This window comes from Haplochromis burtoni, unplaced genomic scaffold (assembly GCF_018398535.1).
Source record: "Haplochromis burtoni strain Fernald_Lab_line unplaced genomic scaffold, NCSU_Asbu1 Contig_536, whole genome shotgun sequence".
Lineage (NCBI taxonomy): Eukaryota > Metazoa > Chordata > Actinopteri > Cichliformes > Cichlidae > Haplochromis > Haplochromis burtoni.
This window is the reverse complement of record NW_024582897.1, coordinates 77,901-99,105: the sequence shown is the minus strand read 5'-3', so window position 1 is coordinate 99,105 and position 21,205 is coordinate 77,901. Positions and strand designations below refer to the sequence as shown.

General features: G+C 39.5%; 2 protein-coding genes across 3 annotated transcripts in view; one reads left to right on the top strand and one right to left on the bottom strand.

Moving 5' to 3' along the window:
* myo7aa (myosin VIIAa) overlaps positions 1-3,957 on the bottom strand; it is a 59,058-nt gene extending 55,101 nt beyond the window's left edge. Inside the window, exon 1 of the mRNA XM_042214232.1 lies at positions 3,518-3,957. The gene's annotated coding sequence lies outside the window, so the exon portion shown is untranslated. The remainder of the gene's footprint in view (positions 1-3,517) is intronic.
* A 1,804-nt stretch (positions 3,958-5,761) lies between these two features.
* On the top strand, positions 5,762-19,516 carry LOC102299044 (flotillin-2). Of its 2 annotated transcripts, none has more exons than XM_005947624.2 (11): positions 5,762-5,983; positions 7,674-7,755; positions 11,143-11,233; positions 12,168-12,291; positions 13,394-13,512; positions 14,279-14,392; positions 14,477-14,596; positions 14,924-15,138; positions 15,688-15,871; positions 17,476-17,625; positions 17,791-19,516. In XM_005947624.2, exons 1-11 carry the CDS (start codon positions 5,935-5,937, stop codon positions 17,824-17,826), a joined length of 1,284 nt encoding a protein of 427 aa, XP_005947686.1. In that variant the 5' UTR covers positions 5,762-5,934; the 3' UTR covers positions 17,827-19,516. The 2 variants fall into 2 exon arrangements, with proteins under 2 accessions (XP_005947686.1, XP_005947688.1); XM_005947626.3 differs by lacking the exon at positions 5,762-5,983 and adding an exon at positions 6,296-6,426.
* The last annotated feature ends 1,689 nt before the right edge of the window (positions 19,517-21,205 follow it).

Genomic DNA, 21,205 nt, shown 5'->3' with positions numbered 1-21,205 from the left:
CACACACACACACACACACACACACACACACACACACACACACACACACACACACACACACACACACACACACACACTATCAATATTTCAGCATCTAATTACCCCAGCAGGGGGCTGGGACAAAGGTTGTGTGCAGTCATGCCGTGTATGTCTGCACGTATCAGATTTTATACCTGTACATTAATACACAGTAGCCAAAAAAAACCTCACAGTGTAAGTGAAACATCCTCCAACGGTGAGGCAACGTTTAGACGGACAGAAACAAAATGATAAGGGAAGAAAGAAAAGCAGTGATAGGAGTGACTGTAAAAAAGAAGAAAAGGATGTAAATGGAGAAAAAACTTGGAGTAAATAAAGGGAAATGTGAAAGAAGAACGAAGGATGAAAAGCAGGAAAAAGAGTCAAACAGTGAGAGAGCAAATATTCACAGATAATTAAAAATAGGAGGACAGGTTAGGCTGTAGGAGAGGGTGAATAAAGAAACACCTCTCTCTAAACTAGCTGCAAAAGTATGCAAGCTTCACAAGAGAGGCTACCTCCATGTTTAAATGATTTATCACAGCTTGTGTCCTTCTAGCAGGGCCTTCGAGAGAGGACATTTGAAACAACTACAAACGTGTTTTGAGCTGCAAACACGATGTGAGCATATCAGTATTTTATATCATATCAGTTCTGAAAGTAAATTCTGGTTTACAGCCTTTTTATCAATACTTCCTGCCAGTGCAGGGGTTAGTTTCCACCTCACTTCCAGTAGTTACTTTATCTAGTGAATGTTTAGTGGCTGTTTTTGCTGTTAAAGAATGAGGAATGTTACAGGATAAAGCACATGCCCGCCCCTCCCTGACCCTGATTCTGCTGAAGGTTTCTTCCTGTTAAAAGGGAGTTTTTCCTTCCCACTGTCACCGAGTGCTTGCTTGCACCGAGTGACTGTTTTTCTCTCTGTTACTGTAGGTTCTTTACCTGACAATATAAAATGCTTTGAGGTGACTGCTGTTGTGTTTTGGTGCTATATAAATAACTCTGAATTGAACTGAATTTGACTTCATGCAGCTTTAATTCTTTTAAATACCAAAGAATTGCACTAAGAACTGAAACCACTAAACCCTGACTCGTCTCTCTCCTCATGACAGTGTGGAAGCTGGATTTTTGGTTTTAGAAGACTTTGACACCGCTGTGCTTTAGAGAGCGGTGCTATTGTCACCTAAACCTTATCAGCCTGAATAACCAGAGCGTGCTAACAGTCTGTGGACCTAAATCTAATTCCTGCTTGCCCTTCATGACCTACTGATAGGCCTGAGGGAGGTACTGCATACCCCCCACTGAGTCAGGCACACTGGCTAAATTAAAACCCTTTAATTGGACAGCTGTGAACTAATATGGTCCAAAAGGCAATCGGTTTTGGGTTGCTTTCCAGGACAGACCCACTTGAGAGAGACTGGACATTTTAGTTACTGTGACAAAAAACAAACAAACAAACAAACAAACAAAAAGCTTCCATTTACATAATTTAAATGAAAGATAATAATTTAAATGAAAAACTGTAGACCACATGATCAATGCGAAGTCTCCATCCTGCATAGTTTCTGTGTTTATTAAATTAAATATATGAAAATTTAAGCATTTGTAATGCATCCCACGCAAACATGCCTTTTGCATCACATTTGGTTTAACACATTTAGCTGCTGTGTATGCATAAAAAAACAACAAAATTCATGTGACTCATGTAATTTAGGACAACCTCGATGGGTGTTTGCCGGAGCTCTGCAGGCCTCATTTCTCCTCAAGAATAGCGTTTACAAAAGTGGGTACCAGCATGACGCAGCCAGAACCACAGAAACTCTCAAGATGCATTTTGTATAATGCGGAAAAAAACTAATCAAGTCGAGAGCATTTATAGAGCACCTTTTAAAGCAACAAATGCTGAGCGATGCCGACGGTCTAAACACATAAATGCATCTATAACACATAATAAATCAACCACTGCCAGCTAATCAAGATCAAATTTAAAACAAAGTCAAACTTGCATTTTTAAAGTATTACAAGTAGTGGCCTGTTCCTAAGCTTAAGGGTGGCAACTGAAAAACCAAAATCCTCCTTTATTTTAAATCTGGATGCAGGAACCAGGAGCATCTGGTCAGATCTAAGCAAACTGGTTGGGACACGAAAGTAAACAAGTCCCACCAAGTTATGAAGGAGCCAATTATTAAGAATATATTCCCTATATTTTCAGTAACAATGTGCTGCCATTTAGTGCTTTACAGTCTTTCAGATGCTTCCTAAGCATTATAATGTTACACAACTGAAATAGTAAACCAGAGGAGCGAGCTTCAGCTCAACTTTATGTACTCATTAAGCAACTTCCTTTATTCCCCCTGATGAGATAGTGTCACCAAAGAACCCATTTTACTAAGACACCCCCCCCCCCATAATTTACTTATGGATTAATAAAGTATTCTGATTCTGATGATTCTGATGAAACCAGAATAAATACCAAATATACACTGAACTCTACTTTAAATATTTCAATTGTTTCTGCATGCCTGCAGACTGTACTATATGGAAAACACATCTCTCAGCTGATGCTGTTGTTGCTCATATTAGCTGGTTGTGCTGAAACATTAGTGTCAATATGACCTTTAGGCAATGCCCAGTTCAGGAAATATGCATTGTAATGTGCAAATTAAAGATAAAAGTATAAAAGCTTGTGAGTACCCAGGGAGGGAGCAGGAGTAGCAAACCTGCAGCACTTTATGCTCAACATTTAAAGATACTGCAGGTTTGATACATGCAAACAGTGTGATCAGTAAGAATTGAAGGAGGAGTGTTAAAAAGGAACCAGAGATTAATAATGTGCAGCTGAACAAAGTATCAAACAAAAAAACAAGGGCCAAAAGAGAGAGACCTTTTTACTGACACAAAATAATGTGTTTACATTTGAAATATGATGTCCCGAAACACGTCACACTTCAGCCAAATATCATTCATATGCTGAATTTTCCAGTGTTTAAATTTGAGGGAAAATTGTTCTGAGAGGCAGATTTTCAAACATGTTCTATTTTTTTGGTCTATTTTCTGTATAATAAAAGTGGTTTCTGTCATGCATTTAATATTATTATTATTAAACAGCCTGATATGATACCAGTGCAAAAAGCAAATAGCATTAAAGACGCAGACTAACATCCCTGCTTATGTTTACATGATTTCTGAACAACTGCTGTTTGATGAATACTGCAATGCTGAATTTGCACGGGTATTTTGTCTGTGTGATTACTGCATCGATATAATTCAACATGTTGTAAACTTGTTAAATAGTTCTCTTAATATTTTAAGAAAGAAATAAAGACATGCCACCTGGAACACCATGTGGGAACACATGGTGATCCCTTAAATCACACACACACACGCACACTCACACACACACACACACACACACACACACACACACACACACACACACACACACACACACAGATTTAGGAGATTATGAATAAAGCCAGTATGCCTCTGTAAGCCTCACCAGTTTGCGTGATCTGAACACTTCTTGCCTCTTCTGTTTCACTCTCCGTCTCCTGTTGATCCACTGCTGGTCTCGTTTCAGACGTCCTGTGTGGTGGATGGAAGGATGAAGAAAAGGAAAAAAGACTGAAACTGTTGTTAGTTCCACAGTGTGACACTTTTTTTGTCCTTTCCACACCTTTTCTCGTATATATGCTTATTTCCAGTCTCTAACTTTCTCAGTTTCTTTCTCTCTTTCTTCTTCTGTTTGCTTCCAGTGTTAAACTCTCATACATGACTAATTCTCTTCTTCCTACATCTGTTTTTGCACATTCTCTCACTCTTCCTCTGTGAAGTCATACAAAGGTATAAGAATGGCTCCCTTCTCCTCCCTTCCTCCCTCCCTTTCTTGCCGGTATTAAGAGTGACACGGCAAGCTGCTCATTCACTGCCACTGATCTCTGTTTCCCTGTGTGAGAGAGACAGAGTTAGTGGGGGGTGATGTGGTTCAACATAGAGGAGGTTGTAATTAGACACAACACACACACACACACACGTCGGGCAGAGAGAGAGAAAATGTTGCAACAGTTGCATCAATGCAGACAAAAGAAAATCATTGCATGCACTACTTTCATAAATAGGCTGCAGTAAAAGTCTATTTCTGTCCTTACGGGCACAGTCTATACTGATGTGATCTCCTAAGGGCTGATTATTGGACCCCAACATTATGCCCATTTAAAGGACCAAAAAGCAGTAAGAGTACACATTTTTACCACTCGTAGATTTTATTGTGCAGTATCAGGAGAAAGTCTATGTTCTCCTAACATAAACTGGGCTTTCTCCAGATGCACTTGTTTTCTTGTACAGTCCAGAGACGTGCATGTTCGGTTAATTAGCAGTTTTCTTTGGGCTGTAGTTCCACATGTGATATTTGAGTGGCCAGCAAGACAAGAAAAGTTCTATCCATTTCCAATTTTCTGCAACAATAACAATACTTAACAGAATTAATTAGACTCATGTAACAAACTCTAAAATATCCACTTTCAGTACTACTCTCCAAAAGGCACAAAGCACAAGGGTCCAACTAAGTGCCTCACGCACAGGATTCACTTTGAGCACCTTAACGATCCAGCGATAAGCTGTTAAAAGTACAATAAGAGAGAGCAGCAAAATGGTTTGATCAGTCAGAAGATCAGCCAAAAACATGTACTGAGTTTATATCAAGCTAATCTTTAAGTTTAAAAGTTTCAGGAGCAGTACAGATTACTTCTGAATAAAACGTGAGAAAGCAACTAAGATGCATCTCCCCATATTTTTAGGAAATGTCATCTTGTTAATCGGTATGATGATTAAGTACATGATTAAATCTCTTCAAGCACATTTCATTTGATATTACTAGTGAAGAGAATCCTTCTTCAGGGAAAGGAAATATGTGATCTTCTCTCTTTGAGTTACAAGTTGAACAGCTGTGAGTGAGCACCTGAGAATAAGAGCACTATTTAATTAAACACATACTGCTCTAGCTCAACATTTTATTTGCCAGTATGTACCATTGTTTTTCAGCTCTGTTATATATTACAATATTAGAGCTTATGAATATTTATGATTCACAACAATTTGAAAATGTAATCCAAAAATCTAATCTAATTATTATGTGTGATCTGAAATTTATTTTTGCATTGTTAGTGTGTTAGTGGTGTTATTTTCTTTGTCTAAGTGCATTTAATTAGACTGCAGTATACAGTATTTAAAAAATAACTATACTACACTTCTTTAAACATACAATTTAGATTATCAACTTTGTGACAAAAACTATACTTTCACTATTTTAAACAATTTGCTTGACTATTTATATGAAATTAATATTTTTTTGAAAAACTGACCTGGACAGGCTTTCCACATTGCTGTTTACGGTCCTCTAGTGGCCACAGTTGGAAACTGCAACATACTAAATAAAGATATGATAGCAAATTAAAGAATCGGAGAAGGTCTTTCACACTCATTGTGCATATAATAGGGAGAAAAACAATTTTTTAATAATTTTTAATTTTTTTTTTACTAGGACTGAGGGTCATGCCACTGATGTAGTCAAACTCAAATATACACAACAGGCATATTCCTACATCCTGTAAGATGTTTTTTGGAAATTGTGCAAGATTAAAATTTTTGAAGGACAAAGCAAGAGGTGGGTACTAAAAGATGTTTTGGTAAAAATTTGAGTTATTCTTCACACGAGCCGTCGCGAGCATGACGTCAGTACGTCGTCGCTGGGCGGGGCGGGATCGTGTTGTTGTTGCTGTTGTGCTGAACGTGAAGCCTCTTTAAACACACGATTCGCGCTTATTTAAAACCTCAGATAATACCATCATCACCTTCATCTCCGTAACGGGCTCCTGAGTCTAACGGTTTTTTCCCCTCGCCTTTTTATCCTGAGTCAGGATGGGAAGCTGTTTAACTGTGGGGCCAAACGAAGCGTTGGTGGTCTCCGGTAGGTGTTTCCCGTCGTGTTGATGGAGCGAGCTAGCGGGGATGGGGAGAAAGTAGCTAATAGTATTAGCTGGCAAACTAAACCACGTTTGGCATTCGGTTTTTAAAATAAGTGCAGAGCGAGCCAGTGCTTTTAGAGCGCACAGTTACTGTGTAAAGTGAATAAATTAGCGGTCGTGTGGTTTCAGAGCTTAAAAGCTGCGACGCTGATCAGGCGGTGCGTTAGCAGTGATTTGGATCATGTGATTGAAAGACATCGGCGTCTCAACGCAGATATGTGAATAGGTCCGGTTTTTATGTTTTATTGATAACAAGTGTGATTTATTAATAAGCGGATTTGAAAATCAACAAAGTGCATTCACTCAAGTATTGTACTTGAGCAGAAATGTTCCCTACTTGAGTATTTCCATTTGGTGCTACTTATTTCACAGCTAATGGCGAACGGTATGTCTACATTTATGTCACAATAACGGGTTAATTTTAATATTTTACAAGCTCTAAACACATCGTTAAAGATGAAATCATTGGCTTCCAACCAATCTAATGAAGTAGCCGAGAAGTGTATATAATCATATGAGGCAGTGGGACCTGAACTTTTACTTTTACTACATTTTAAGGCTATTTTTATGTACTTCTTCTCAAGTAGATTTTTCCATGGAGGATTTTTACTTAAGTAAATGATGTGAATACATCTTCTACCACCGTTAATGAGCATGGTGTAGCTAAAAGTAACAGGTTTAGTCATCCTGAACCAATTCTCGCCTTTTTAATGACTATAATTAATTGGTAGAGATATCAGAAAAAAAGACCCCCCATGTACATCAGAGTATACCAGTGTAAAATAACTCAACGGTATAATCTGAAGAACATACAACCTTTCTAAATTCACACAATTAGATTAGAGTACTAAAAAGTCATATTGATAGAAATCTTCTCTTAGAGGAAAAGACACATTGAAGGGCATTAGATAAATATTCATTTTCTTAACTGCACATCTGGTTGGAGTCATGGCTGAGTGGAGCCGACATTGGGTGAGAGGTGAGGTAGGCAATTTACCAGGCCATCACAGGGCTTAACGCACAGAGACAGAAATCATTCACCCTTAGATCTACACCTACAGCCAGTTTGTTGTCGCAATTTACACCCACTTACATTAATTAATAAATATATGAAATAAACATTATATAAGAGGCTGGGTGGGGTGGACCCTGTCCCAGCAGCTCATTGGGCGAGAGGCGGGGTTACACGCTGGATAGGTCGCAAATCTGTCGCAGGCAGATTGGAAGGCCACGGTTGCCAAAATTGGTTCCTGGGAAATAGAAAATAAATAAATTATTCGGTAACTCTCTGAAATCTCAACTTTAATTATTCAAGAACCCGATGTATTTATTATGGCCTTTGTTTGAGAACAACAGCTGGATAACGTTTCCCCATAGTGTTTCTCCCCTTTGGCTTTTACACATGCTGTGTTTATTATCAAAACCTGTTTTTACTGGCAGGTTTTGAACAAGCCCTCTACTTAAAGTAATGTGAACAATAATGATTATAGTGGTAAAACACTTTTCTAAAACAATGCTAAAAAGGCTTAACAGGGACCTAATAAGCTCAGCGCATATCTTTGGACCGCATCATTTAATGTTATAGTCAAAGAATTTCTGAAGAGTCCTGATGGCGCTGTCCTCTTTCCTCAGGTGGTTGCTGCGGCTCTGATATCAAAACCTACGTCGTAGGAGGATGGTCCTGGGCTTGGTGGCTCATCTCAGACGCCCAAAGGTGACAGTGTGCTAGAAGCAATGATGTAAATGTTATCTTGAAATATAATATGGACCAAGCTTTCTAATTAGACCACAGCGAAAAAGATTAACCACAAGAAAGTCAATTGCATTATCTGAAGGCCATCAAAAGGCAAAGTGAGGAATGGAAGCTGTTCTCCCACACTTTGTCTCATATTACACACAGTGTGTTTCCAGTCACATTGTATACAAACATTTCCTCTTACATGACTGGGGTAGTGTTACTGAGAACTAAATGTATTCTGCTCTCTTAATGTGCAGTGTGCTAAGTGCATATCTCACATAAATGTTTTGTGAGTTGTCATAGATAAAATGTTTTATTGCAGGATTTATATTTTACACAGAACTGAATGGTCAGCAAACCCTTTGTGAAATGCTTAATCCCATCATTTTGACTGGAATGCATGCATTTTAACTTTAGCTTTGGCTAAAGTTGTTATACTCATAATTCAAGTCATAATTGAATAACTGAATCCTAATAGTTCACTTTTGTTAACAATCAAAAGTGATCTGTGAGTAGGGAATTGCCTTACAGTGCAAAGAAGCTGGTTTTTGTTCTCTGGTAAGAGACATCGGTTTCTAGTCACAAGTAGATGCAGTGCTTCAGCTCTGTGTTGAGTAGTGTCTGAATAAACTATGAATGGAAGTTAACAAAACACAGCTGCATGTGGACAGTGTAAACAAACTCTTTGGCAAACAAGTGCTTCACACAACCATCGGACAGGTGTGTTGAAATGTGAAACTAAGCAGGGTGGATCCATCCCCAACGTACTGATTCTTCAATACAATTCAATTCAGTTTTATTTACAGCCACGTGAAAAAGAAAGTACAGCCTTAATGCCTACATAGGAATTAACAGGGTAAGTAGCAGCCAGGTGCTGCAAATTCAGTGCGCTTGATTAATTGATCATCAGCAAGTGTGAGCACATCTGTGAAAGCGGGAGTTTTGGCATTGTAGTGGTCAGGATCATTCAGGTGTGTGTATCGACAAATCATTAACACAGTGTTAATACAATCTCCCCAGGAGTGGGTATCCCACCTGATTCACCGCACCTTGCAATGCTCTGAAAGGCTGCAACACCCTCCCACCCAACACCAAGTGTTGTTCTCTCTAAAAAGAGCATGGCAGCACAGCCTAGGTTTGTAAAGCTGCATCTAAACAAACTAAAAGACTTCTGGAGCATTATCCTCTGAACAGATGAGACCAAATAGAGATGTTTTGCCATAATGCACGGCACCACGCTTGAAGAAAACCAAACGGAATATCAATACAATGCTTTACCCCAGCTGTTAAGCATGGTGGTGGGGGTGTGGCAGTTTAGCCACCGTGCAGTCATTGAGTCAACCATTAACTCCTCTGTTTACCAAAGTGTATGTGAGTCAAATATGAGGCCATCTGTCTGACAGCTAAAGCTTTGAGTCGTGGTACAAGACAATGATTGATATGCACGTCAGCAAATCTACAACAGAATGACTGAAAAAGAAAACAAAGTGTTGCAGTGACCCAAAGTTCAGACCTCCACCTGACTCAAGTGCTGTGGTAAGGACTTATGTATTTAAACACATATCTGCAAATGTCAATGAAGTGAGGCAAACTTGTATAGACGAGTAGACTAAAATTCGTCCTCTATGATGAAAGAGACGGATAATCATACAGAAAGTGATTACTTCAAGTTATTGCTGCTAACGGTGGTTATACGAAATACTGACCTGGGGTGTACTTACCGCAATCAGAATACTTTAATGATACCTAAAGAAATTATATGGTTACAGTTGCTCCAAGACAAAAACAGTAACACACTGAACTAAATTATAATACAATATATTCCAAAGTTTACAAAATATAAGAAATGGCTCTAATATATACACAAAGCTCAATTATAAATATCCAGAATATCACAGAGGTGACATTTTGTTGTTATTTGTTATTTTCACTGTAGAGGAGGTGCAATTATCAAGGGTGTAACTATTGCGCTGTGTACTGTGCATTAGATGGATGAGTTGTACAGCCAGAGGCAGGAATGATTTCCTGTGTTGTTCAGTGGTGCATTATGGGTAATCTCAGTCTCTCATTGAGCGTGCTCCTGTGACTGGCCAGCATGTTATGGAGTGGGTGGGAGGTATTGTCCAGCTTTGTCCTTATCTTGGACAACATCCGCCTCTCAGACACCGCCTTAAGGGAGTCCAGCTCCATCCCCACAACATTACTGGCCTTGCAGATCAGTTTATTGAATCTGTTGGCATCTCAACCTGATACCCCAGCATGCAATAGCAGGGAGGATGGCGCTGGCCACAACAGACTCAGAAAAACCCTGAGCATTATTCAACAGATGTTAAAAACCTCAGCCGCCTCAGAAAATAGAGACGACTTTGGCCTTTCCTGTAGAGTGCAGTTTATTATCTATGTGTACTCCAAGGTATTTGTAGCCCTTACAATGTGCACATCGACCCCCTGGACTGAAACAGGGGTCACAGGTTTCCTGTTGAATGAACTGGAAAAGTCGAAAAACATGACGCTCACAGTGCTTGCCGGCTGGTCTAGTTTGGTGTAGACATGATTAAGCAGGGAGATGATGGCGTCCTCAGCTCTGAGGCGGGGCTGGTAAGCCAACTGAAGGGGATCCTGATGTGTTCTGACTGTAACAGGCTGCACACAGAAACTTGCCGTGCACTGCAGAGAATCATGTAAAAAGTGTCTTTTCATAGGACTTTGACGAAAGGTCTCCTCAATGCCAGATAGAGACACTCAGCAGTCAGATGATCCCCTATAAATAAAGACTTGAAGATGGCGTAGAGGAAGAGCTCTGAACCGGAAGAGACTTTCACAACCATCTGCTGTGACTGGCTGGGTCAAAAAATGTTTGCTATAGTTTTGATTTTGTTTTTTGAATTTCATGTACCACGGTTATACCGTCCAGGACATTTTAAATCTCTTTTGCAAGAGTGTCTTACACAAATTGTTATATGCACAGTAGACACACACATAACCATAAAGAATGAGGTATAGACTCAGGGTTTTCCTTCTGCATTTTGGGATCTTTCAAGGAAAAGATGCAGGAATTTAGCAGTTTTCAGTAGTTTTGCTAATTTTGGTTTCTTTTACTCCACTAAGGGATTTTGTGTTTGTCAAATGTTCAGTAATAACAGGTAAATCTATGGATTTCTGTTAAATAACACAACACATACTGCCTTTTACTGAGTGAGGAATGATTGTGCTCAAGCCCAAACTTACTGCCCAGAGGCCCATTTGAAGGCAGGAATACTCTTAGTGTTAAATATTTAAAGGTTCCACCTGTTGCTCTATTGTTTCAGAGTCTTGAGGCGGGACTGGGCTGCCTAATAACTGTGCCTGTGTTTGTTGCTGTAGGCTAAGCCTGGAGATAATGACTCTGCAGCCAAGATGTGAGGATGTGGAGACAGCAGAAGGAGTAGCTATCACTGTCACAGGGGTGGCTCAGGTAAGACCAGATCCCAGCGTCTTCTCTGTGAACGCTGACACAAACACTTACACTTACTCACTCAAGCCGAGCCTATTTGTCAAACATCATCTGTTATCAAAAGTGTCGTGTTCTGCTGCAGTGCTTTCTGATGTTTTCTGAAATGTGGCCCTATAATCTAATGGTGTAATTCCAAAGAAAAATCAATCAGTGCTTCCCAACAGACTGCCTCATAATCAGCAGTCTTATTTATTTATTTAGTAAAATGACTTTAGCATACTTGATGAACCCCTTTAGCCACAAAAACGATTGTTTTGTTCAGGAATGCAAGGAAATAACTGTAATTTGGCATCTCCATTAAAAAGTAAAGTGTGCTTTATTATTTTTGTCCAGCGTTTTTGGAAATAATTCAATTATAATTTAGCATGAAAAATATAATGATCAAAGAGCTTGCATATATTGGTTAGTTAGCCATTTGAGAAAAAAATATTTTGGTAATTATCAATACTGTTAATTTAGGACTGCTGTGGCATGAACCTTGGACTGGGTGATGGTCTAGCAAATGTGTTAAATACTGTACATAAAGGTGGGCACACTCAGAGCATCACAGTCTGTCTATAACAAAACTGCACTTCTGATCATTCACAGAAGAAAACATCAAAAAAGGCATTTTGGATCAAATTTACAGTCGTATCATAGGTTCCTGGTCAAAACAGCATACAAAAGCATGAAAAGGTGTTGTTGTATTTTTATCTACATTTTCTTAACAGGCTCATCTTCTAGCCAAACAACGTTGGTGTTAGCACATTCATTTTCAAAATTCTTGACTTAAATTAAATGAACTTTGCTTGATTGTTTAAAATTGCACTGATGGCACTCTGAGCCCATGTGCCATGATTGCTTCTCAGTGTAGAAAGCTTGCTGTGTAAACACACTGTAAGTGTGTCTCCTTCAGGTGAAAGTCATGACGGAGCAGGACCTGCTGGCAGTGGCTTGTGAGCAGTTTCTGGGTAAATCAGTAACGGAAATCAAAGGTGTGCTGCTGCAGACTCTGGAGGGACATCTGCGCTCCATTCTAGGTGTGAACAGTTAACACTAACCACAACAGTAACACTACACATATATAGATTTTATTTCAAACAATATCATAGTTATTTTATTAATTTATAGTTTTAGCGTTCTTGGTTTACAAGTCCAGAATAGCTCCTCGTGCATGTATAGCACAGAAGAAAAGAAGCAAAGTATTAAATTGATTATTGATTAGTTCCTGACTTTACTATACAAGTTAGCCTTAGTTTGCCTTTTATGTGTTATATACATATTGTGTTGGCTTTTCTGTTTGAGGTCTGAATTAGAGAAGAAAAGTAATATATAAGTTCTGTATAAGTACTCGAGATGCACCAGCTTATTCAATGTGAAATATTATTTCCACAAGGAAAGACATTATTAAACTTTACAGTTTCCCTCAGTCTGCAGAAAGTTAAAGAATCTTCTGCTACTGGAAACCTTTACCTGACATACCAAACAAAGCAGGTGGTGCAGATTTATGTACTTTACATTTTCCAGTTTATAACTTCTCTGGGGACTTGAACTCTTTTCTATTTTCCTCATAATGGATTTGATCCTTTGGCTGCACATACTGAGGCTGCTAGCTTGCGGCTGTTTCTGAGCTCTGGATAGCTTTAGCACTTTTCCTTCTTTCAAATGTTAAGCTGGGCGAGAGTGATTTTAAATGTGTGATTGGAGTTGTTGTTTACCAGGGTTTCTGGGGTGGGCCTCCAGACTTTTTGTCTTGACTCACAATGAGTAGCTTCCACACTAATAACATTAAAATTACTGTGTGAATTTGATTGTGCTTTTGAGCATTTGCCTCTGTGCACATGCTGAAACGAACGGACTTGGATTCAGACACATGTGAGGCTGACTGAGAACACTGGCAGTCGTCAGACTGTGGTCTACTGACCGGTCGGTCTCTGATTAGTACCAGCAGCTCTGTGCTGACCATTTATGCTACTTGAGTTCAAGGGGTGATGCATTTCTCTGACAAATTTCTGATGCGGTGACGTGAAATAAAAAAATTAATTTGGATCAAAAATAAAGCTGCCCCGCATCGAGCTGCTGGTAGTTTGTTAAAAGTGAATTGCAGGCTAAATGATGTTGAACGATGTGTCTCTTTTGCAGGTACTCTGACAGTGGAGCAGATCTATCAGGACAGGGATCAGTTTGCTAAACTGGTGAGGGACGTAGCAGCTCCTGACGTCGGCAGGATGGGCATCGAGATTCTGAGCTTTACCATTAAGGTGAGTTAAAGGAAAATGAAACGAGTAATATAACAGAAGAAGTCAAATAAAAACAAAAATATTAAGTATTCATGTAAGTATATAACTACTTAAACCATGTAAGCGCCGTTGGTGCTCTCCATTTTGCCTCAGTGTGGATGTGCAAGAGAGATGATGCAGAGTATCAAAACTTTAGCTTTAAGCCACATTTCTTCAGTCAGAAGAAATGCGACACTGAGACGGCGACACATGGGACAGTCGTTCAAACATTAATCAGCAGCCTTCCCATCTTTCTTTTTAGACTGTAGTTTTGTAATATTACTGAAACTGAAAAAGGTCTTTCTCTGAGCTGTTGATGCTGCTGGTTATTAGAGTAGTCAATCCTAATGAGTTTAACTGGTGTTTTATAATTGTCTGGACTCACCCTGTGGAGTTCACTGTTGCTCATTAGAACTAATTGAAGTGTGTGGTGTGGACAGAGCGGCTGAGGTTAGTGCTCTGCTGAAACCCAAAGTCCATTTCTGTAACATCTTTTAGTCCATGTCAGGATTTCTGTAACACGTCAGATTCTGGACTTTAAAATATGATTGAATGTTACATGTAGAAATGAGGCTGTTTGAGTGCCACCCTGTCATCTGCTTTCTTTGCACCCACAAAGGCCCAGCATTTTTTAATCTGTATGTTCTGTTTTATTTTGGCTTCGTAACCTTGTTAATCACATGAAAGATGTTGATATACGCCACACCCAGTTTAATGTTACGTGTCCTGTGGTTCTGTGTTTTCAAAGGATGTGTATGATAAACTGGACTACCTGAGCTCCCTTGGAAAGACCCAGATTGCAGCTGTCCAGAGGGATGCAGACATCGGTGTGGCCGAGGCAGAGAGGGATGCTGGGATACGGGTAAGAAAATCTAGCAAGCTTGAAATTGATTCTTCCGTGCACAGAGACCAGCTGTTCACAGCTGTTTCCTTATTATCACCTTAGGAAGCCGAATGCAAGAAGGAGATGATGGATGTTAAATTCAAGGCTGACACCAAGATGGCTGACTCCAAACGAGAACTGGAGCTGCAGAAAGCTTCATTCAACCAAGAAGTCAATGCTAGGGTCGGTACTGAATGTTTCGTTTGCACTTACAGGTTGTCTGTGTACAGTTCAAATAAAAATACTTGTTATTATACTGTATTATACACTGCTTTAACCAAACTTATGGCTGTTCCCAAAAAGTGCCAGTCTGTATTAAATCACATGGTGTGTAAACAATTTACCTGAAATCTGCAGTTAGAGTGATTAAAATCAGAAAAACAACATGTGCTCTTTTGATCTGAAGTAATGTATTAAATTAAAACTTCAAAATGTGCACGTGTCAACACAAACAGAAACTGTTGCCTCAGATGTAAATGCCTTAGACCACCTCTGTGTTGATGTTTTCAGAAAGCAGAGGCCCAGCTGGCATACGAGCTGCAGGCTGCCAAAGAGCAGCAAAAGATCCGGCTGGAGGAGATTGAGATCCAAGTGGTGCAGCGGAAGAAGGAGATTACAATTGAGGAGAAGGAGATTGACCGGACAGACAAGGAGCTCATTGCCACTGTAAAGAGGCCTGCTGAGGCCGAGGCCTATAAAATGCAGCAGCTGGCTGAGGGCGAGAAGTGAGTGAAAAGACATTCAGTCAGATTTAGGAATGCGTAGAAATGGCAAGATCCCCAAGAATGTACCACAGCTCTTGTCAGACATGATTAGCAGCACATTACCTCCCTGATGTAAAATATATATTTATTTTGTTGGTTTAATCCCTGCAGAATCCTACAAAACAAACACCTGGAAAGTTTGGACTAAGGAAGCATCATTTTTAACGATATATTTCCATATATGTTTTTCCTTATTGAAGTGAAATGTATCGTGTAATTTCCAGGTGCTCTGTATGAAAAGGTCTGTGCATGTCTAATTGTACTGATTTGCAAAAAGCTGATATTCCTGTGCATCCACCCGTAGAAGCAGAGCAAAAGAGATTTGAAATTTATCGTGTGCTGCTGTGGAAAGCTGTAAAAACTATCCCACCATCCAAAACTTGTGCATGAAGACAGATTAACATATGACACGTCACTAAGAAGCAAATTGTCTCAAAAAAGTTGCATCCTACCCACTCAGGAAGTGATTTTGATAACAGCAAATATAACTTTAATGTTTCCCTGCTTCAGGCTGAAGAAAGTGCTGATTGCCCAGGCTGAGGCCGAGAAGATCAAAAAGGTCGGTGAGGCGGAGGCTAGCTCGATTGAAGCGGTGGGAAAGGCCGAGGCTGAGAAGATGAGACTGAAGGCTGAGGCCTACGAGCAGTACGGAGATGCAGCTAAGACAGCTCTGGTCCTCGAGGCCCTGCCTAAGGTAACACACAGATATGTGCTCATACAGCTCAGGCAAAGGAAGAGAAGAACTTGGATGTCATTTTACAAGCATCACCCGGCCCGAGGTTGATGAATTGGAAGCATTTTTCTTTTTATGTCCACGTGAATTTAAGCACAAGTTTTTCATCACTTCAGTTTCATCACGTTTTGGTTGCTTTTAACGCTTTGGCACAAATGTTATTACTAAGAATTCAACAATGGGTGATCGTAAAGAACCATAACCCCAGTCTATTAAAAAAATCCATCTGTACTGCTTCCAGCACTGCTGTCAACCTCAGCCATCTGCAGAAAGCAAACATCGACTTCTGTTGGATTTCCCCTCCTGCGCCAAACTCACTTAACTTTCATTTGGAGGATCATTTTGTGCTAGCATGCTAGCTGATATTTCTGTTTGCTTTTGTAAATTCACAGAGTTATGCATTTTGAATCGATCCCCCAGAGTGAGACTGTCGGTGCTCAGATCTGCTGTAAGGTCTTGAAGCGTCTGAGGGGAAGACATTCAGGAGAAACAACCTGAACTGTGGCAGGTGCCATGCAGTGCTTTGGCCACACAAACACACTTTAAGCTCACCTCCCATCAGATTTCTCTCCCTTTGACTTTGAGTACTCATTTCCCCCAAAATTCAATTCAATTTTATTTATATAGCGCCAAATCACAACATAAGTCGCCTCAAGGCGCTTCATAGATACAGAGAAAAACCCAACAATCATATGACCCCCTATGAGCAAGCGCTTTGGCGACAGTGGGAAGGAAAAACTCCCTTTTAACAGGAAGAAACCTCCGGCAGAACCAGGCTCAGGGAGGGGCGGCCATCTGCTGCGAGGGTTGGGGTGAGAGAAGGAAGACAGGATAAAGACATGCTGTGGAAGAGAGACAGAGGTTAATAACAGATATGATTCAATGCAGAGAGGTCTGTTAACACATAGTGAGTGAGAAAGGTGACTGGAAAGGAAAAACTCAATGCATCATGGGAATCCCCCGGCAGCCTACGTCTATTGCAGCATAACTAAGGGAGGATTCAGGGTCACCTGGTCCAGCCCTAACTATATGCTTTAGCAAAAAGGAAAGTTTTAAGCCTAATCTTGAAAGTAGAGATAGTGTCTGTCTCCTGAATCCAAACTGGAAGCTGGTTCCACAGAAGAGGGGCCTGAAAACTGAAGGCTCTGCCTCCCATTCTACTTTTAAATACTCTAGGAACAACAAGTATGAAATATGAACAAGCCATTTTTGGCACACTTGGAGAGATTTGTCAGAGGCAGAAGTGCAGATTCCCAAAATCTTATGATCTCACATTCTCTGGCAACAAGCCTGCTGTCCCATGGCAGTTAGCAAAAAGTCCAGAAATGGTGGACCAAATTCAAAACAATCGGCCTTCCCGCTGATTTAAGTTTAATGGACCTGGAAAAGTGTTGATATTTGATTAGGTATGGGTTATTTAATGTATAATGAAGCTTTGGCCATGTCGAAACCTTCAACAGAACAAAAAGTTGGTATTTTTCTTTAGGCTAGTCTAACATGTCACATAAAGCACCAGAGCTGGATTATTTCCATCTTACTGTAAATGCTTAACAATGTCTTTGCAGATTGCTTCCAAAGTGGCGGCGCCCTTAGCCAGGACGAATGAAATTGTCATTCTGAGTGGCGAGGGCAGCCGCGTGACAGGCGAGTTGAACCGCCTTTTGGCCGAACTTCCTGTGTCGGTCAACGCTCTCACTGGAGTGGATTTGTCGAAGGTAACATCTTTATATCATTTTATATATGACGCGTTCCTGTTAACCTTTGTGATTCAGCGTGTTGGATTTAAGTTTTTGTTTCCAGTGTGAACCTAAAGGGCGCTGAAACCAGCGAGGTTGTACTTCAGTTAAGCCTTACAAATAATCTGTTCGATTTTTTTGCAGATCCCTCTGCTGCAGAAGGTGACCGGCTCAGCTTAAGCCTGAAAACCGAAGACTCCACATGACTCCAGTCTCTGTTGTATGCACTCTCATAGACTGCCTTTAATACACTTGAAGATTTTTGTTGTTTTATACGTATACTCTGTATACCAAGTGAATTTTGGAAACCTCTGGTGCCTTACTTTATACAGGACCAGAAAATCTGCATGCACTGCTGCTCATTCAAAGATTTTGATTTTAGTTTAAAACTTGAATATTTTGTGATGGATTTTTATTTGTTGTGTTTGAATTGTATTTATTGGCCGGCTTGTATAAAACACAATTGAACAAGAGAGCTGATATTAGACTGAAAGATGAGGCAGATTATATTTGTTATTTATTATATCATAACACCTACTCTTTGGTAATTATACACTGAGGCCAGTTTGTACATTCTTTATGTTTCAGCCCTTTTGTTAATTTATATACCTCTGTTATGCGACACATCTGTATTCCACAGATAATTTCAATCTTTTGTTTCTCCAGTGTGTTTCATGTTGTCATTTTTACCAGTGAAACACTGTTTATGTCTCAGAAGTTGAGACAAAGGTGCTCTCAGTCTCAAAAGAAGCCCTGTTGATTTTTTTCAAATCTCCACCTTCAGTCCTTTGCAGACTTTTTGTCTGCTCCCCTCTGAATGAAGTTTTTCTCTCCGCATCTGTTGATATCAAGCATGACACATTTTAACATAATTTATATGCTGACAGGGAAACGGGTAGCAAATTCTTGTGTTAATGTGGTTAGTGTGTAATGTGTATGACTTTTTTGATTTTTTAATATATATATATATATATATATATATATATACATATATATATATACACTTATAAATATATATACAGTGGGTTTTTATGTAAAATGTAGCTGCTGGCTTGGCCTTGATTAAAAGTAGAAAAATGTGGCTGGTGAAATTACAGAGAAATTGTGAAAGTAACCGGTTTAGAGAACCCAACATGTTTATATTGCGTAAAATGTGAGGCAATCGAATAGATTTAGAACATGAAAGGCCAAACAGTGATGCCAAATAGAACAGACTGACTTGATTTTTAGTGTATCAGAAGGAGGGATTGTGCATCTGAGGACCAATGTTTAATTTGACACTACAGTTACCTATAGATGCTAAGCCATGTTTAACAGAGTGTCAACAAACCAAACTTTCACATTTCAGAGAGACACTCTTCTCTGTTCAGCATTTCTACATATCTGCAATTTCTGAACTGTGGCATCAGATATGAAGTGATATTCTAGCGGGGTACACTGGATAATCAAACTTATCATAAACAATGTTATATCTGTTAAAATTTGTAATTGTCACAGAGCTTTCTAGTTTGGAAGTGTAATCCACTGCCGCTGCTCACAGAATCCGTCCATTTAGCAAAACGTGCAAATGGTTTCTGCATTTCTATCCACTCTCGTGTTTCCAGACGACCTGACTGCAACCTGGCAGGGATGTTTAGTTTGTGTAGTTATTAGGGAAGAAGCGGTCAGTCTGGGAGAATTTATAGAAGACTGTTATTCTTGTTGTTGATGCTTTTTTGTGTGTGTGAGTCTCTCATCTTCACTTTCTTCATGCCCTGTTTGTCTCAAATGTTCATATGTTCGTGTATGCTCCTGCTGCATGTCATCCATCTGTATACAATAGAATCTGCTCACTCTCAAACTGTCATTCTAATAAATCAAACTGCCATGATTTATTTCTTTATTTTCTCTCCTTTAAATTAAAGCAGAAGTGTTAAAAGGCAGGAATGTACAAGTTGAGTATACAATATACTCTTTTGTTACAGCAGTGAACATAATAATTTTAGTAGTAGTTAATAGTAAATATAAAGGAAAACATTTAAAAGTCAGCTAAACAAACAATTGTAAAAAAACAAACAAACAACAACAACCAAAAAACAGATGTTTCCCTGGCAAGATGGTGCAGTGGTTAGCACCATCACCTCACAACAAGAAGGTCCATGGATCAAATAGCCTTCTCTCTTCCTGTAGTCCAACGATGAGGTTAGGCTAATTTCTGATTCTAAACTGGCCACCAATTTAGAATCATAAAGTAACTTAAAATAACCTTATCTGAGTTTGTTTGAAGCTTTAAACTCAAATCTTTCTCAGTTGTTTCCTGTTTTACTTCTCACCAGAGTAATTGTGCAGTAGTATTCTGTTTTTCATCAGTTTTATTTTCTATGTGATTTTTAATTGTATATTAGTAAATTCAGTTAAGTTTCTGTTATTTCCCCGGAGGGATCAGTTGGTTTGAGTTTTGATTAGTTTTAGTGTGAATTTAATTTTTTTTCTTCAAAATATTAGTGGTGCCAGATACTATTATTTTAATAATGTGCTTATCTAAACCTCCTAAATCTTACAAATTCTTGTCACACAGTCATCCCAGTCAGGTTAACCGTCTGCATTAATGTCTCTTCGGTCTGCTTGTGCTGGAAAATTTGACAAACCACAAAACCATTTTTTATGTTTTTTTTTATTTATTAATTTTTCGTTTGATTGAATTTTTAGTTCCGTTGGCCAGAATGTTTCTTTTTTTTTACACTAAGTGTTACTTTTTAGTTTAATTCACTATATTAAAAAAAAACTTGCTTTTTGTGGAAGTTTTTTTTCATGCCACCACTTCAGAAAATCCAAATCATGCCAGGTGATAAGTACGTGACCAACTGTTAACATTTGTCCCAAACTGCTGCTGCGTCCGCCTAAATATAAGGCTGACAGGAACACCCAAGAAGAATAACCAGATCTCTTAAAGTTTATATAATCTGTGATAAATTTATGATAAAATGACGCTTGTGGTGGATTAATGGACAGGCGTTCACCGTCGATGCCTTAAATGCAGAAAAGGGGTCCTGTCTGTTTGCGCATGTCCGACAGATGATGCTGCTTTAGCAGACAGCAGCACGAAGAGCTGACACGCTGATTACAATCCTTATCAACGTTATGTCGCCACAAAATGAAGTTTCCTTACTCAAAGATTCCTGAGGAGTAAGTATCGCTCTCTTTAACACAGGTCACGTCGGTGCTTTCCGTCAACGAGAAGCTAAAGTTTGCTAACCAGCTGGCCTGTTCACAATAAGCACAAAGAGGCTCCTTATTTACTGTGGTGCTTGACTTGAGGTAACCTTTTGAACGATTTAACATCAGTTTTCTGAAGGTGTCCGGTTCTGCTTGGGGTTCACATGGTGTTTGGCCACTGGAATCGTCCGGGGTGATTTATTGAAGGCTACAGGCGTTAGCTAGCTGTTTGAAACTGCAGCAGGTTGAGACTGGATTGTTAGACAGATGGCTAACGTTACCTAGCTGCAGACTGACTGTCAGAAAGTTCACCTCTCCCGCTGTAAGACCACTCCAAGAAAGCGGTTCAGCCTTAGGAAGACAG

Coding starts and splice junctions, on each gene's coding strand:
- LOC102299044 (XM_005947624.2), top strand. CDS start 5,935: ATGGGAAGCTGTTTAACTGTGGGGCCAAACGAAGCGTTGGTGGTCTCC. Junction 13,513..14,278: donor TTCTGAGCTTTACCATTAAG/GTGAGTTAAAGG, acceptor GTGTTTTCAAAG/GATGTGTATGATAAACTGGA. Junction 17,626..17,790: donor CTGGAGTGGATTTGTCGAAG/GTAACATCTTTA, acceptor ATTTTTTTGCAG/ATCCCTCTGCTGCAGAAGGT.